This window comes from Furipterus horrens, unplaced genomic scaffold (assembly GCF_987537825.1).
Source record: "Furipterus horrens unplaced genomic scaffold, mFurHor1.1.pri manual_scaffold_4, whole genome shotgun sequence".
NCBI lineage: Eukaryota > Metazoa > Chordata > Mammalia > Chiroptera > Furipteridae > Furipterus > Furipterus horrens.
The window spans coordinates 160521825-160539022 of record NW_028327174.1 but is presented as its reverse complement, the minus strand read 5'-3'; the positions used below and the strand labels follow the sequence as shown (position 1 = coordinate 160539022).

At 39.9% G+C, this 17198-nt stretch overlaps 1 protein-coding gene and 1 pseudogene across 1 annotated transcript in view; one reads left to right on the top strand and one right to left on the bottom strand.

The window, feature by feature from the left end:
- Window positions 1-17198, top strand: part of TRPM6 (transient receptor potential cation channel subfamily M member 6) — a 112308-nt gene that overhangs the window by 63253 nt on the left and 31857 nt on the right. Inside the window, exons 24-27 of the mRNA XM_090275225.1 lie at window positions 1636-1829; window positions 4570-4702; window positions 11819-12942; window positions 13117-13229. Of these exons, the coding sequence (XP_090131351.1) occupies window positions 1636-1829; window positions 4570-4702; window positions 11819-12942; window positions 13117-13229 (1564 nt within the window). The remainder of the gene's footprint in view (window positions 1-1635; window positions 1830-4569; window positions 4703-11818; window positions 12943-13116; window positions 13230-17198) is intronic.
- On the bottom strand, window positions 16197-17162 carry LOC150013173 (glyceraldehyde-3-phosphate dehydrogenase pseudogene; annotated as a pseudogene).

The window sequence follows — 17198 nt, the reverse complement described above, 5'->3', positions numbered from 1 at the left end:
CTAAAAAGTGACTTGCATGTAATGGGGAGGACCTACCTTCCTGCTTTTTACAAGATTATATGATAGCTATTACCACTTTTAGTTGCCATACTTTATGAACTTTACATTTATTGGTGTTTAGTTATTATAGTTAATTTTTGATATATCAAGTAATAGTAAGAGAAAGGCATGAGATTTTTGTTTCTCAAAAAACATCAGGTGTCAAGAGAGGTTGAGAAATCATAGACCAATTTTCTTGCTTTAGAGATGAACACATTAAGGAACAGACAAGCTGAGAAAGCCAAGCTTTCTCTACCTGTCCAGGGGTCCTTTCCAGATTCTTTATACTTATAATTACCAGGAACCTGAAATTCACTCTGAATGTCTTCACCTGCTGGTGGACAGACTGTAGACACCCTTGGAACGGCAGTAGCATGTGATGTGGTGGTTCTCAGACTTGCAGGGAATCAGCTGGAGGACTTGCTGAGATACAAACTGCTCTAATGTCCACCTCTCGAGTTTCTAGTTACAGAGTTCTGGGATAGGGCCTGGGGATGTGCATTTCTGACACGTGTTTAGGTGATGCTGCTGCTTCTGGTTCCGTGATGACATGTTGAGAACCACTGTTAAAAACTAGTCATCTATTTCCTTCATCTACTTTATGGACCTAGCGAAATGTGCCCCCTCCTCTGTCCTAAACTGGCTTTTCCCAGGATAATCCTGGTTCCTTTTCTTTATTATCATTCCAGTTTAGAGTGGCCTGTATTTTTATTTGATAAATTTGGCTGCCCTACTCAAGTACTCCTCTGCCATCTTTCTCTGAAGAGACTCACTTTTATATGAGCCTAAATGTAATGTTAAGATGAACATTCTGGTGTGCCACAGCCTCACCATGCTATAGACTTAAAGCTAAGTAGTTAAGGATATTATGTTGTTAGAATAAATGAATAACTGTACCACCCGCCACAACGTCCATCAAAAGTTTTGTGCTATCAGTATATTTATTGCAATAACTGCATATTATAATTGATTTAATTAAAGGGAAAATTCAAGGTGGCTCTCCATAAGTATTTACTTTTATTGTAAAGTTCATCTAAATAGTGTACGTAGCTTCTAAATGGAAGCTGTACTTACTAATTTATTTTAGGATGAATTGATTCCTTTTCCCTCTTTCTTCTTCTTCATTAATATTGTTTTGCTTGGGCGTTTTAACTAGGGTTATTCTAGCAGTTCTAATATTTGACATTAGGAGAATCTTTTCATAAAGTTGATGATATAGAGGAACATTAAAGCAATTTACCGTGGATGATGAGTTATGGACTGAAGAGAGTTTATGTGAGAAGAGATGGTAAACCAAGAATAGTGTTAAGTTCCAATGGGCAATTTCTGTTTATTGCATTTAAAATGTTAGCAGTTTCTTCTCTTTGTTTGTAATTTCTACCTTTTGTTTATTATTCTGACTGACATCTTATTGTAGAAGGTGATTAATGTATTTTGTTTGGTGGTAAAATAATTAGAAATGCAGTGGATATAATTTTTATTGGCTAACTACTGATAATGTCAGGTGAATCAATCATAAAATTTAGAAAATTAAAAAAAACTTATATTTCAGGATTCCATATTAAAACACTGTCCTGCTCTTACTACACATTACAGTAACGTTTATGTAGATATGAAATCCATTTCAAATAAACTGTGGAAATACAATCGCTACCGCTACATCATGACCTACCATGAGAAGCCATGGCTGCCTCCACCGTTCATCCTGCTGAGCCACGCTGGGCTCTTCTTTCGCCGTCTCTGCCATCATCAAGCTCCAAGTGACCAAGAAGAGGGTGATGTTGGATTAAGTAAGTTTTTATTGATGGGACAGGAGGAAGAGAGTAAAGAATGGAGCTCCAAGGTGAAGACACACCAGAGCATTGTCAGTTAAATTCAGGGCACAGGATGGAAGGCTTTGGGAGTATCAGCAGAGGAGCTGGGTCTAAGTAAATATTAATACATTATCAATGTGAGGTCATAGTGCCTTTTGCCAAAATTAATCGATACTTCAAAAGAAAGGAATAGGGAAGAACAGAATCTCTGTCTCAATGTGTAAAGGCTTTATGCCTCCTGGAATACCTGTGTTTTTCTCTGCTGACTTGGAAATTCATGCTCTGAGGAAAAGAGATAAGCAAGACCTTTTGCTTAGCTTATTAACCAGTCATGGTTCTCTTTTTCTCTAATCTATGGAGCATGGAGGTGATTCTGAATGGATGTTTCACGCCTTCAAGAAGTTAAGCTCAGGATGCAGAGGAGTGGGTTCTCTCTCCCTCCCCCCAACCCCTATCTGCAAAGCTTAAGTCTACATATTTTGAGATTTTCCTCGTTTATTTTGCTTAGCCATGTCTGGACTGCATGATATGAGTCATACTAATTGCCATAAGAGAACTTTCCCTGTTGCAATTTCTCAGGCCTTCTGTGGTTCCTCTCAAGCAATCCCACAATTGATACCAGGCCCATTCCTAGATAATTTCTAGACACAGAGGAAATAAATGGCATAAATCCACAATCCTTTTTCCCAAATTCTAAGTCCAAAGTACCTCTGAAAATAGAAAGTATTCTTTTTCTTCGTAAACTGTGGGAGGACTCATTTGGGTAGTAGTGACTTATGAGATGAATGTGAACCACTTATTCCTTTATCCCATGTAGTGTGAATATTCAGTTTTGCTGCAAAAATAGTCATGTGTTTGATTACAGGGACTGCCCCCAAACCAGCTATGGGTTTTCTTCATTTCTGGTATATGTACTCTTTTACTTTTCTAAAACTAGAAAAAAGTTTAAAGTCTACAACACATCTGGTTCCAGGAGTTTCAGATATGGGGTGTGGCGTATTTATACATTTCAGTGAACCTTAGGGGCACGGGGCTACTGCAAGGTTGACAGGGTGAGATGGTTTTGTTCCTGGTAGTCAGTTGTGTGAAGTATTTTTTTTCCTATTGAGTGACTTTGGAGATTTCTTTTTTATATCTTCCCTCGCAAGAGACCCAGTCTTTACAGGGGAGCCAAAGCACAAGTGAAGTTAATGTAAAGGCTTATAATTATAGTGTAATTCTTAGGCTTTTACTGGAGCTCCATCCAGTCAATGGCTGCAGAATCATTGAACCTAATAGATTTTGAACCACCTGAGAGAGCCTAGAACTAACTAGGATTTGGCCAGACTTCCTAGCACCATACCAAAGAATGTTTCCTGGCTCCCCTGGGTCTGGACTTTTAGGATGATTCTGGTAAATTTTTGGTTCACTCCAAGCTCTGGAAAATTCTTGAATTTTTTGAGATTGCTTTCACCCCTCTGTAACGAGGATCAAGATGTTTCCATATGGGGCAGCAGTGCCACCTGGCGGACAGTCCCAAGAATGCGCCACATGCTTTAAGTGGCACCTGTCAATGGGATTGCTCTGTGGGTTGCTCTCAGGAATCACAGGAGGTTCAAATCATGACAACTGTAAAATCTGTTGTTCATAGGAGATTCTTTAATGCAAACAGATATTTAGAGTTGGGGAGGTACTGGATTTTTGTTGGCATTTGGAAGAATTTGAAAACAGTACACACTTGAATATTGTTTTCTTTTAGTCATGTTTTTTCAATTTAAAATTAATATTTTTGTCTCTTATTTTATGGGAAAATAATGAACCATTTTCATTTTTAATACATTATAGAGAACTCTAGTGGCTCTTTCCCCCATACTTTAAGTGAAATTATTGAAGGGAGAGAACTTCCATTGTCTTTTCTCTTTTTTATCCTATTTGTAACACCATTTTCATATTTTCCAAATATTGGAAACTTCCTCAAAAGATGTATTTTCTGGTTAGGTCAGAGTGAGAGGCAAGTTAATAGACAGAATGACTGCTGAAGTTTGATGTAGAACTGCATCACCAAAGGATGTGTCTTTTAATGAGTTTAATTATAGTTTTGTCAGAGAAGGTGGATAGCCTCAAACGGCAATTGACTAGTAATAGCGCATCTTTGTTTCAATAGAATGTATTGTATCCAAACTCAGTGTAACAAGGTAAAACTTTCTTACACTTACCAGATTAGCTTCAAAAGACTTTAACTTCTAGTCTTGATTTCAACCTATAGTATATTGTCATTTTGATTGATAAAACAGTAGGGAAGAAACAGTCAGTTAGTTTTGGGGAATCAAAAGTTATACAGAGATTTTCAACTGAGCAAGAAGTGGCTTCTTTAACCCCCATGTTATTCAAGGGTCAACTGTATAGTGAACTTTTGGTTGATGTGTAAAAACATTGTAACCTAAAATATTGAAGAGGAAGTGTCTTTTCCATGTGAGTCATTTTATCCACATGAATCATCTTCAAATTCCCATGCCTGTTAATAGAACAAACAGGAAAGACCCAGAATGATGTTTCCAGTTGTTTCTAAATACTGCTTCTCCACGGACTACAGTCTGACAAAGCAGCAAAGTTTTATCAAAAAGCCACAATTCATCACATTTCAACATAAATGGAAGAAAAGCCACTCCTACACTGTATCAGTTTCCTATTAAAAGTGAAACATGATTCTTTTTATGTAATATACTTATTTCCACAGAACTCTACCTGAGTAAAGAGGATCTGAAAAAGCTTCACTATTTTGAAGAACAGTGTGTAGAAAAATACTTTCATGAGAAGATGGAAGGTCTGAATTGTAGTTGTGAGGAACGAATCCGAGTGACATCAGAAAGGTAAAAGATGTACATATTTCCCACCCCGAATCACTACCCAAACCTGAACCTACTAGAATGTCTAAAAGTACAAAGATCTTCTTTCAAAACCCAGAGATTTGGGTTCTCTAAAATGTTCTTCAGTAGCATGTAATATTTATGTACTCATGCATGTTTATTGAACATCTATTATGTTCCCAGTGGTCTTCTAGTTACTGGAGGTAAACGGGGACTAAGAGACAAAAGTCCCTGCCTTCACAGGACTTACAGTCTAGTATGTACATGTGGAGGAGTGATGGGGTTGGTGGAGAAAAATCAAAAAGGAATCCCATAAAAGAAATATGTTATTGTCTGGCAGTAAAAGAGCGACGAAGAAAAAGTAGTAAAAAAGGAATGGAAAATGACGGTGGGGTGGGGTCTGCCAGAACTGGGGGTTCGAAGGGACAGTTTTGGGTAGCCTGGTGCAGACAGGTCGCTCCAAGGTGCGTGAAGGCGAGAGACCCAAGGAGGTGGGCCAGGCAGGGATACCAGGTGGTCCGGCGCACCCGGCGGGAGGAGCCGCAGATGCAGGCGCCTGGGCAGCAGTGGTGTCGGGGAGCGGCAGGCAGGCCGGCCCGGAGGAAGTCCAGTGTACCGTGCTGGCTACAGCGGGAGTTACGAAGGTCTCAGGACGCCTGACCAGCATTAGTTGTGCAGTGGAGTTGATGACTGAAATGGGTGAAGGGTGAAGAGAAGTGGAGACAGTGAGGGCAGTCAGCTTTTGTGAAAGGGAAGCGAGGGATATGGGACATGGTAAGATTTTTCTGTTTTGTTTAGTTTCATGTGGCGATAACAGCAGACATGTGGATCGTCTTGGAAATGACCCACCGGCAAGGGAAAAGCTGCAGGAGCAGGAGCAGGGAGGAGGCAATTGGTAAAGTGAGGTCCTCAGAAGGGCGCTCGTGGGGGCAGGTGGCCAGCAGGGGCTGTAGCCAGTGCACTAGGCGATGCAGCGGGGTCTCACGGCAGAGGCATCCGCTGAGAGCGCCTGTGGGCATGTGTGACTTCGGGAGCCAGTGCGGGAGGCCGTTCAGGGTTTCGAGAAGAAGATGTGTTGGAGAAAGTGAGCATGTTCAGCAGCTGTAATAGGATCAGAGCTATTGCGGACGTACTACTGATGACGGGCACAAGGCATTGTGTTAAAATACAGAGGACGGCATGCGCTCATGCGCATTTTATTTTAAAACACAGAACTTCTCTTGTAACTGGAAGCAAATCGACAGAAGTGAAATGTATTCCTTCTGACTATAAAATGTGTGATAATCAATTACATATGTATTTCTCTGGTGTCCAACTAGTTGGGTTGTGAATCCTTACATATGGCTTATTTAAAACTAAATCACATTTAGAACTTTCTAAAAGGTTCACTATGGCCATGTTACATTTCTGGATTTTTCTATTGATACCATATCTATGTAAATACGTGTCTAGGTAGCTGATTGAATTTCAGGTCAAAATTTAATATTGAGAAAAAATTGACTATCAAATAAGATGTCAACCCACAAAATTCTCTTTAGGCCAGAGCTCTGTGAGCTTCCCTTTCCATCTCCGTCCTCCACACATTCTGCCTCCTTTGCAGCAATGGCTCTGTGGGCCACGTTGGTTGTCAGTTTTGTGTGAAACATGCCCAGATAGGGGTTTACAGAGCTGGGTCGAAGTCCGGCTTCTGCCATTTAACTAGCTGCATGTACTTGGGCAAATTCACTCTGGGCCTTTGTTTTCTTGTCTGTGAGACAGATGTGAAAATAGACCTACCTCTTGAACTTGTGAGGATTACACGAGAGGACACAGATGAGCTATGTGGCAGAGTTGGGGTAGATAGATAATAAGGACCCAGTGGGAATAATCTATTAGTATGTTAAAATAGGCACCCCAAATTTTGAGTATAATTTAAAAAAATACAAATTCCCTCTCAAACCGTAAGCAAAGGGGAATAAATATAATAGGTAGGATGGGATCAAGATAATCCCTGCTTCCTAAGATTATGGACAAGGTCATGGAGAGCCCCTTACTTTACACTATAAACTAAGGAAGGATTTTAGGTGGTCAGTGATATGTACAGATTTACCTTCTAGGCAGATTTCCTTCAGTTACAGGGTGGCTTTGAGGGTTCAGAATAGGAACTAGGGAGACCACACAAGCTACTGATGCCGCAGATGCATGAGTCCCAAGGTCTAGCTGAATTAGTGGTGTTGGGATGGAAAAGAGGGTATTCCAGTCCTTTTGAGTGGCTGTAGGGAAATACCACAGAGTGCGTGGCTTCTAAGCAGCAGAAAATTGTTATTCACAGTTCTGGAGGCTGGAGGCCTGAGACCAGGGGCCAGCTTGCTTGGGTAGGGCCCTCTGCTGGATTGCAGACTTCTCCCGGTGTCCTCACACAGTGGAAGGGGATCTCTGTGCACCTCTTTTGTAAGAGCAGTAATCCCATTCATGAGTGTTCCACCCTTATGACCTAATCACCCCAAAGGCCCTATCTCCTAAAGCCATCATCTTTGAGGTGAGGATTTCAACATACGAAATCTGGGGAGACACAATCAGGCATTCAGACCATAGGGGAAGGGATGAATCAAGACCTATTTAGAAAGGACAATTCATGAGGTGAGTCAGGGGTTGGATGTGGACCTGAGGGAGAGGTTGGAGTCCAAGATGACTCTCAGGTCTGTGGCCGGGGTGATTTGGTGAAAGATGGCGCCACCAATATAAAGAATGTACACAAGGTGTGGGTATGGGCAGGAAGCAACAAGACTTAGACTTGTGGAGCGTGAGATTCCTGTGGCACATGTCAGCAGAGGTGTCTGGAAGTCTTTTGATGTATGACTCTGAAGCACTAGGACCAAGTATGAACTGGACAAGGAGATTTGGGAGTGATGACTTATTGTAAGAAATCTACTTATTGTAAGGAAATGAAAATATGACAGAGAAAGTGATTATGCTCAGAAAGCAAGCTGAGTAAGGAGACTCATTGGGCTGATAGACTAACCCTCAGAGGTGCCAACAAACCCTGAGAGGAACTCATGGAGAAGAATAAACTTAATTGATCAGAGGAGTATAAAGAAAACTAGAAGAAGGTAGTATTATGAGTCAAGTGAATTACGGAGTGAAAACTTGAGAACAAGACATTTGTTAACAAGAAATCAATAAATTAATAATAGTAATCATAATAATAATAAACAACCTAACACTATTGATCATCAAATACTATTATATTTCTCTTGAATTTTTTTTCTTGAGATTGAATGGAGAAGGATTAGAAGGTAGATGGATAAGTAGCTTCTAAAAAGTATTCTAAATGCTTTCAAAGGCTCTAAAATTGAACTATGACTCTCTAATTTAACTTCAAAGCATAATCAATCAATGTTCCCTCTTGATAGAGCTATTTTACCAGCCCTATTTTTACATAATTATTTTTGTTGAGGTCATTTCTGGGAGCTCACAAATGAGGTGTGGGAGAGAGGGAAGAATATTTTTCTTAGGTAACTGGATATTCATTTGAAGAGGGAGGGAAAGGAGATTAGGAGGATATTTGCATGTTTGCCTGTATCATTATAGAATTAAGTGTGTTGTGAAAGTGGAAAAGGTGAACATAGTAAGGCTGTTTTATATCTTACTTTATCTATTTTGGAGTACTGGCTACTCTTCTCCTTGACCTAGTAGTGTAAGTCAGCATTTCGCTCCCTGTTCTATGGCGTAAGATGTTTATTAGGTATTTCTCCATATTAAGCATGTTTGGCTACATTGTATTTGGGAAACGGTACATTTTTTTTTAGAAAGTTCAAGCACATTAACATAAGGTGCGTTGTGACTCAGTAGAGAGTGACAGTTTGAGCAGTACCTGTCATTGTTTGGCTGTGAAATCTTATTGAGGAACATTCGTGACCAAATGCCTCCCTGCATGGGAAATGTTGGTGTGATTTATTTAGCACTTCATGGGACTTTTAGGACCCCCTGAAAGAACTTTGCCCAGATCCCAGATGAGTTGCTGAGAGGTGATGAAGTACAGTGGTTAAAGCCATTGAATATGAACTTGGATGGCCTGGGTCTGAGCCTCCGTCTGTCACCTACCCTGTGACCAGCCATGTGACCTCTCCTCTTTTCATGAAAGGGATAACGGTAATGCTTACCTTCTAGGGTTGGCATGAAGGTTAAATAAAATTATAATGTAGAGCCTTTCTAAAATGCCTGGCACATAGTGACCACTCAGTGACCATTACAATTGTCACGATGATTATAATTATACTTGTTATAATCTCATTTTAAAATATCTTGTCCAAAGGTCCACAATAAAACAGTAACTATCCTGGTCTTCCCTCTACCCTCAAACCTTGCGCAGCAGAAACTAAAATGATAAGAACGTGTTTTACGTGTCGGAATCACTGAAAGGATGGATTAATGAGGTTCGTAGTTGAGGAATATAATTAAAATATGTTTCATAGGTCATAATGCTTTAGAAAATAAGTGCCTGTAAGAGCAAGAGGACCCAATTTGAGGGTGACCAGGTTATTTGTCTAACGGGTCTCTATTGTAGCATGTTACCTGTTGCTGTGAATAGTCGCTGGTTTCTCTTGTGTCCATTCTATGTGACTGCTGCTAATGGAACTTAATGAGTCTCCATTACTGCTGTTCAGACCATACTGTTTTTGAATTAGATGAAACAGTGCACTGGATAGAGAGGCTCTAATTAAGCGTATTTGGAAGGGAATATACATATATTTTGTGCTCTTTCCCGCATCAGCCTTGCTAATTCTAGTTTTTCAGGGTCCAGAAGGTCAGGAAGCATTTATTGAGCCTCTATTGAGTTATAGAAGTTGAATTCTATAGCAGACACAAGAAAGGGATGGCTCTACCCACAAAGACTATAATAAAAATGGAAAATACCACCCTCTTTATTATTTAATTCTTATGTGAAGTGCTCTCAGAAAGAAGATATGGAAGGTGTCTCCACCATGTGATTTGGGGGGCTCTTAAGAGAGGGGGTGTGTAACACTCTTTTGGGAAGTGCTTGCTATAGCTCTTCCTGGTGTAATCACTGCTTCTCCCAGTTTCCGAATAAGACCGAGCATCATTTTTATGATAATTTCTGCATGTGGTCATATCAGCCATGAAACTGTTGGTTAGATTCCCTCTCTTGCTGGTTTTTACTTTATTTCTATTTCTCAAGGATTTTTATAATTGAGAAGTTGGGAAGTGTAGTCCCTCCTCCAAATAAAAGAATAAAACAAGGGAAGAAGGGAAGAACAATGTAATAAGCCAGAGTCCACTGTGAAAATTTGGTCTTTTTTCCATTTAGTCTTCTATATATTCTTAGTTAAAAAATACAGGTTTGTATATTGTCCCCCTTTCCACCTTATATATCAAAACACTCCTTCAAATAATTAAACATTATTTGTAAACATAATTTTAACTTTTATTATTTCTCTAGTTTTTTTATACCACATTTGAAAGTATATAATTCAGAACATAACAGATATCTACATCCCCGCCCCTACCATAAGGAGTAGCCAAAGGAAATTATCAACAATATAAGTGCGAATTTTAATGGCTTCACAATATTTTATCTCATAATGTAAAGAATATATGTGTACTTTAGCATAGTGAACTTCTTTATGTTTTGCCTAATTGAATGCTCCAATGTTGCATCCTTATCTGCTTGCCCAATTAAGTTGAGTATTTTACCATGTTTTCTTATCCTTTGTATCTTATCTTTTGTGAATTGTCTGTTCATGTCCTTTGGAGTCTTTGTAATTTTTTTTCATAACAATTTGTAAAAGTTTCTGATTTATTAAGGGATATGAGTACCTCATCATATTTGTTAGAATAATTTCCAACTAATTTTTATGTTCTAAAATGTTGTATTATATTTTTATGTGTATGAATTTGTTTTTATGTAACCAAATGTGATCTATTTTGTAATTTATTGTATTAGTTTCCTGAGGTTGCTAAGTACCAAACAACTGGGGAGTCTGATAAGAAGAGAAGTTTATTGTCTCTCAGTTCTGAAAGTTAGAAGTCCAGAATCAAGATGTTGGCAGGGCTGTGCTTTTTCTGATGGCTTCAGGGGAGAATTCTTCCTTACTGCTTCTAGCTGTTAGTGTTAGATCATTTTCCCTCTGTATCCAAAGTTCCCCTTTGTTTAAGGACACCAGTCATATTGACTTAGGGTCCACCCTAATGACCTCATTTAAACTTGATTACCTCTGTAAAGACCCCATTTTTCCAAATAAGGTCACATTCTGGGAGCACTGTGGGGGTAGGACTTCAGCATATCTCTTTTGGCAGACAGAAAACAAAACCCATCCCCATACAGAGATATTTACAGAGATATATACAGATAAATATTAACCAATATTCTCTTTCTCTCTCTCTCTAAATGAAATCAACTATTACATTTAATTTGACTCTTCTTGCAATTTACTTCTATATTCGTATAGCAAAGATGTGTTATTTATTTATTTATTGACATGTATCAGTGCCTGGACATCATAATGTTGATTAAATTAGTCAAAGTAATTTTTAAGAAATTGCCTTGAGTTTTCTCTGAATGTAGATCTCTTAAAGTAGGGTTTGTTTGAATTTTGGGAAGCCTATTTGAACTGTAGGCTTGGAATTTTTTTTAAAGATTGGTAAAGCCTTTTTTTCTAACTGCATATTTGATTATTGATGCTGTTCTTATCATTCTGATTTTTTCCTCAGGGTCTCCTTTCTTTACCAAAGTAACATAATGCTTGCCATTAGGAGATATCCAAGTGTTTGTTATATAAATTAATGAGTGTATAAGTTAATACAAATGGGCTGATTGATGAGATGATTAGAGGGGTAGCTAGCAGGAAGCTGGAAATATGGTTCTGAAATATTAGAAATAATGGCTAGTGTAGATTTGTAGTTTTTCTGCATTGGGGCGATAGTGGGAATCATAGTGGGTGAGATCACCTGGACTAAAAACATACATTGGAGACAGAAGATGGCAGAATACATACCTCACTTTGGGAAGCAATTTAGGCTGAGGAGCCACCTAAGGATGGAGGAAGGACAGGAAGAGAATAAGGCAAATTCCCATTGGCTTAACGTGTTTATTGGTTTTCTCCCTCCCTTCACTATTAGGGTTACGGAGATGTACTTCCAAATGAAAGAAATGAATGAAAAGGTGTCTTTTATAAAGGACTCCCTACTGTCTTTGGACAGTCAGGTGGGACACCTGCAAGACCTCTCTGCCCTGACAGTGGATGCCCTAAATGTCCTTTCTGCTGTTGACACCTTACAAGAGGATGAGGCTCTCCGGGCCAACAGAAAGCTTTCTACCTGCAGAAAACTTCCCCACAGCTGGAGCAATGTCATCTGTGCAGAGGTTCTAGGCAGCATGAAGAAGAAATTCCAGTATTATAGCATGCCTCCTTCTTTGCTACGGAGTCTGGCCAGAGGCCAGCATCCCCCAAGAGTGCAGAGGGGGCCCCTTGCTGAGATTACAGACAGTCAGAGAGAGACTTTAAATGTAAGAAATGACCAGGAAGAGCAAGAAACAGAAAATAGTATAGTTGCTTCTTGCCTTGACAGGCAAGCACAGCCAAAGTATGGCCAATTTCTCCTGGTCCCTTCTTATCTAAAGCAAGTTCCTTTTTCTGCAGAAACTGACTTGCCTCTGTCCAGACCATCTGTGGAAGCAGGTACAGGTGTGCGGGCAACTGAACCAGTCACCCAGAATGAAGATCCTGCTCATCTGACTTGGCAGACCCCAGCTATCTCAGCCCAGGGCTCAGTGGCTGGACACAAGGAGCAGCAGGAGCCGATTTTTCAAATATCAGCCAGACAAGACAGGGGAGAGCAAGTTCTAAACACTTTGATTTGCACACCTGTACCCATAAAAGTGTCCTCCCTACCTACCCAAGCTGAGAGCATGCAAACTGGAGGTGGATATGTGAACTGGGCATTTTCAGAAGGTGATGAAACTGGTCTGTTTAGCATCAAGAAAAAGTGGCAAACCTGCTTGGCCTCCACATGCAACAGTAACTCCAATGAGAGTGGACACTGCCAGAGGCAGATCTGGGGCAGATCCTTCTCTGATAACTCAACAGCCTTGGCCCTGAGTAGTGATTGCTCAGAGGGGGGACCAGGGCTCCAGCCAAGCACATCCTTTTGGATCAATCCTCTCCACAGAGACAGGCCCCTCATTAGGAGTCATAGTTTGAGATTCCACAAGGAGGAGAAACTGAAGATCTCTAAGATTAAAAGTAAGACGTAAACACTTTAAAAAAGCAGTATTAAATTCTTTGCATTGCTACTATTTTTAAAAAGTATGACTTTTGCCTGTATTCTCATTCTCCCCATTCTCTCATCCTTTCAGTAAAATAAAATAGGTTCCCATGCCATCTTCAACTTTCTCATGTAACCTATTCCCCTTCTAGATCTTTCCAGATCTTCAGAGATAGGGCAGCCAGCATGGGCCAAAGCAAAACTGCTAACCAAGGACAGAAAATCGTCAAAGAAAAAGAAGAAGATGCCAGGACTGCAGGTTCCAGTAGGTATCTTTTATATTTTTTGGCAGCTGTGGTAGTAGCCGATCTTAGCTTGTTTTCTCTTTATTCTGAAGTGTCAAGATGCACGCAATCGCATTGTGGAGATATAAATTTAAGAGTCACTAGACTGGATAGGCCACAATTCATTTATCAGCTCACGTGTTGAAGGACATTTGTCTTATTTTCAGTTTTGGGTTATTCTAAGCAAAGCTGTTGTAAATGTTTGTGTGCAAATCGTTGTGGGGATATCTGTTTCAGCTTCCCTCTGGTAAATATTTAGGAGTGGAATGTCAGAGTCATATGGAAAGCAGTTGTTTAATTTTAGAAGAAACTTCCAAACTGCTTTCTGAAGTGGTTGTATCATTTCACATTCTCACCAGTTTGACTAATAGTGTATGAGCAGTCCAGCCATTCACATCCTTGCCAATCCTTAGTGTGCTCAGTCCTTTCAATTTTAGCTATAACAGTGGGTGTGTAGCAGTATCTAATAGTGGTTTGATTTGCAAAAGATACCTAGTGCTGCTAGGTATCTTTTCATGTGCTTATTCACCCTCCTATTTTTTTGGTGACATGTCTGTTCAAATCTTTTGTCCATTTAAAAAATTGGGTAGTTATTAACTTGAAAGATTTTTTTTTTACTATATTTTAGACATAAGCCTATTGTCAGATATATGTTTTGAAAATATTTTCTCTCAGTTGGTGGCTTGCCTTTTACTTTTGTAAATGTCATTTGAAGCATATACATTTTTAGTTTGAGGAAGTCCAATGTTTGATTTTTCTTTTATAGTTTATGCTTTTTATGTCATATTTAAGAAATTTTTCCACACTCAAGATCACTATGCTTCTCTTTTATTTTCTTCTAGGAGTTTTATAGTCTTTGCTCTTAGATTTAGATCTAGCACCCATTTTGAATTATTTTTGTATGTGGTGATAGGTAACATTTGAGATTCCTTCTGTCCTTAAATACAGATAACAATTTTTTTTCTTTTTTTTTGTAAAAATATAGTCTTTTTCCTATGAGTTATGTCCATCTATAGTTGTTAGCATCAATTTGATGCCAACAGGAATTCCCCTTTAGGGTGTGATGAAGAAGAAAACATTATTCAGTGCAAACAGTTCAATTATGAAGCAGCATGCTATGAAATAGTATGACTGTGAGAAGGCCCTGGGGTGAGGCCCCCTTCTGGCTGGACAGCTCTGTGCTGCTCCACCTGTTCTGGTCCAGTCTGCTCTGCTGTGGTGAAATATCTTGGGTATGTCAGCTTCAGCAGGGGAAGTGCAGTCTTCAGTTTTTGGTGAAATGGGAAAGTGTGTTCTCCGAGCCAGAGGGGAGTGGACTTATTTAGAGAGCAGTTCTCCCCAACCCATCCCTGATAGGTCCATCCTCATGCAAATATGGACTCTAAATTCTTACAGTCTGATTGGTCCAAAAGACACTACTTCAACTTGTCAGAATAGGGCCGCTCTGATTGGTTGGTGAAGATGCTGATGGGGGCTATAGCTGTGCAGATCCAATTGGATGGGGAAAGCTTCAGTCCTATTGGTTGAAATACAATTCCAAGAACTCTTTTATGAAGGCTGGCTCAGATGGTAGGAACGCAGTGCAGTAAGGTAGTTCAGTGCAGGAGGCAGGTTCCTTAATGCAGGCTTCTCCCTGAAGTGTGGTTTATGTGAGAGGCGCCTGTATAGAAATGGTGGAGCCCAGTGAGCCACCAGAAATGATTTATAGTAGGTATCTTCTTTCTCAGAGTCATAGTTATAATAGGAAATTATCTCACATTTTTGCAAGTTAATTGACCAAAGATTAGTTGACTGTATAGACCCATCGTATATGTGAATCTGTTTCTGGGTTCTGTTCTATTCTACTTATTTTTGTCTATCTTTGTGCCAGTGCCACACTATCTCAAACATCATAACATTGTTTTATAATAAGTGTTAAAATCATGTATTGTAGGTCTGCCAAATTTTTTCTTCTTTTTCAGAGTTGTTTTAGCTGCTTTGTTTCTTTATACTGTCTCTTAAATTTAGAATCAGCTTGTCAATTTTTATAGAGAAGTCTGCTGGAGTGAGTGGAATTGCTGTGAATCAATTTGGAGAGAATTGGCATCTTAACAATGAGTTTTCTGATCCATGAGCATGACATATCTCTCTGTATATTTAGATCTGTAATTTTTCTTAGTAGTGTTTTCTAGTTTTCAGTATACAGGTCTTATACATGATTTTTAAAACGTGTCTCGAGGTATTTAATATTTTTTATTTTATTATAAATGCAATTATTAAAAATTTTAATTTCTGATTATTTGTTAATGTTATAGAGATATAAACTTATTTATTTTGAATATTTTTTTGTTGCTTATTTAGAATTTTCTGTATAAAATATTATGTTTTCTATGAATGAAGATAGTTTAACTTTTCCCTTTCAAATGTGGATGTGTTTTAAATATTTACTTATTCTTGCCTGATTATACTGACCAGCACCTCTAATACAATGCTGAGTAGGAGTGGTGAAAGCAGATGTTCTTTCCTTGTTTCTGCTCTTAGGAGAGAAGCATTTAGTCTTTTACCAGTCAATGTGATGTTAGCTATGGGTTTTAGTGTAGATTCCCTTCATCAAGTTGAAGAACTTCCTTCCCTTCTATTTCTAGATTTCTAAGAATTTTTATCATTAGTGGATGTTGGCATCTGTCAAATGCTTTTTCTGCACCTACTTATATGAGCAGATGATTTTCCCTTATATTAGGTTAATATAATGAATTATATTAATTAATTTAATTTAATTAATTAATTTATTTGGATACAGTGAGCTTTATTGATGGTGCATGACAAGGTAGGGCTCCCTAAGCTCCTCCCCTCTTTAGGGGGTCTAGGATGGCAACTAGAGGTCAGGAGATTCTCAGTATGTTGGGGGGTCAGTTTGGGGCAAGGATTCCCCAGCAGCTGAGGGCCTCTCTTCCTGTCGCTGGGGCTGGTGGTCCAGGGAGCTCTTACTCCTTGGTGGCCATGTGGACCATAAGGTCTACCACCCTGTTGCTGTAGCCAAATTCATTGTCATACCAGGAAATGAGCTTGACAAAGTGGTCATTGACGGCAATGCCAGCCCCAGCATCAAAGGTGGAGGAGTGGGTGTCACTGTTAAAGTCACAGGAGACAACCTGGTCCTCAGTATAGCCCAGGATACTCTTGAGGGGGCCCTCTGATGCCTGCTTCAGTACCTTCTTGATGTCATCATATTTGGCAGCTTTCTCCAGGCGACGGGTCAGATCCACAACCAACACATTGGGGGTGGGGACACGGAAAGCCATACCAGTGAGCTTCCCATTCAGCTCAGGGATGACCTTGCCTACAGCCTTGGCAGCGCCAGTAGAAACAGGGATGATGTTCTGGGTAGCCCCTTGGCCATCACACCACAGCTTCCCAGAGGTGTCATCCATGGTCTTCTGGATGGCAGTGATGGCATGGACTGTGGTCATGAACCCCTCCACGATACCAGAGTTGTCATGGATGACCTTGGCCAGGGGGGCCAAGCAGTTGGTGGTGCAGGAGGCATTGCTGACAATCTTCACGGAGTTGTCATACTTGTCTTTGTTCACACCCATCACAAACATGGGGGCATCGGCAGAAGGGGCAGAGATGATGACCCTCTTGGCTCCACCCTTCAAGTGAGCCCCAGCCTTCTCCATGGTAGTGAAGACCCCAGTGGACTCCACAACATATTCAGCACCAGCATCACCCCATTTGATGTTGGTGGGATCCCACTCCTGGAAGATGGTGATGGACTTTCCATTGACAACAAGCTTCCCGTTCTCAGCCTTGACTGTGCCTTTGAACTTGCCATGAGTAGAATCATACTGGAACATGTAGACCATGTAATTGAGGTCAATGAAGGGGTCATTGATGGCGACAATATCCACTTTGCCAGAGTAAAGAGCAGCCCTGGTGACCAGGCGCCCAATACGGCCAAATCGTTCACT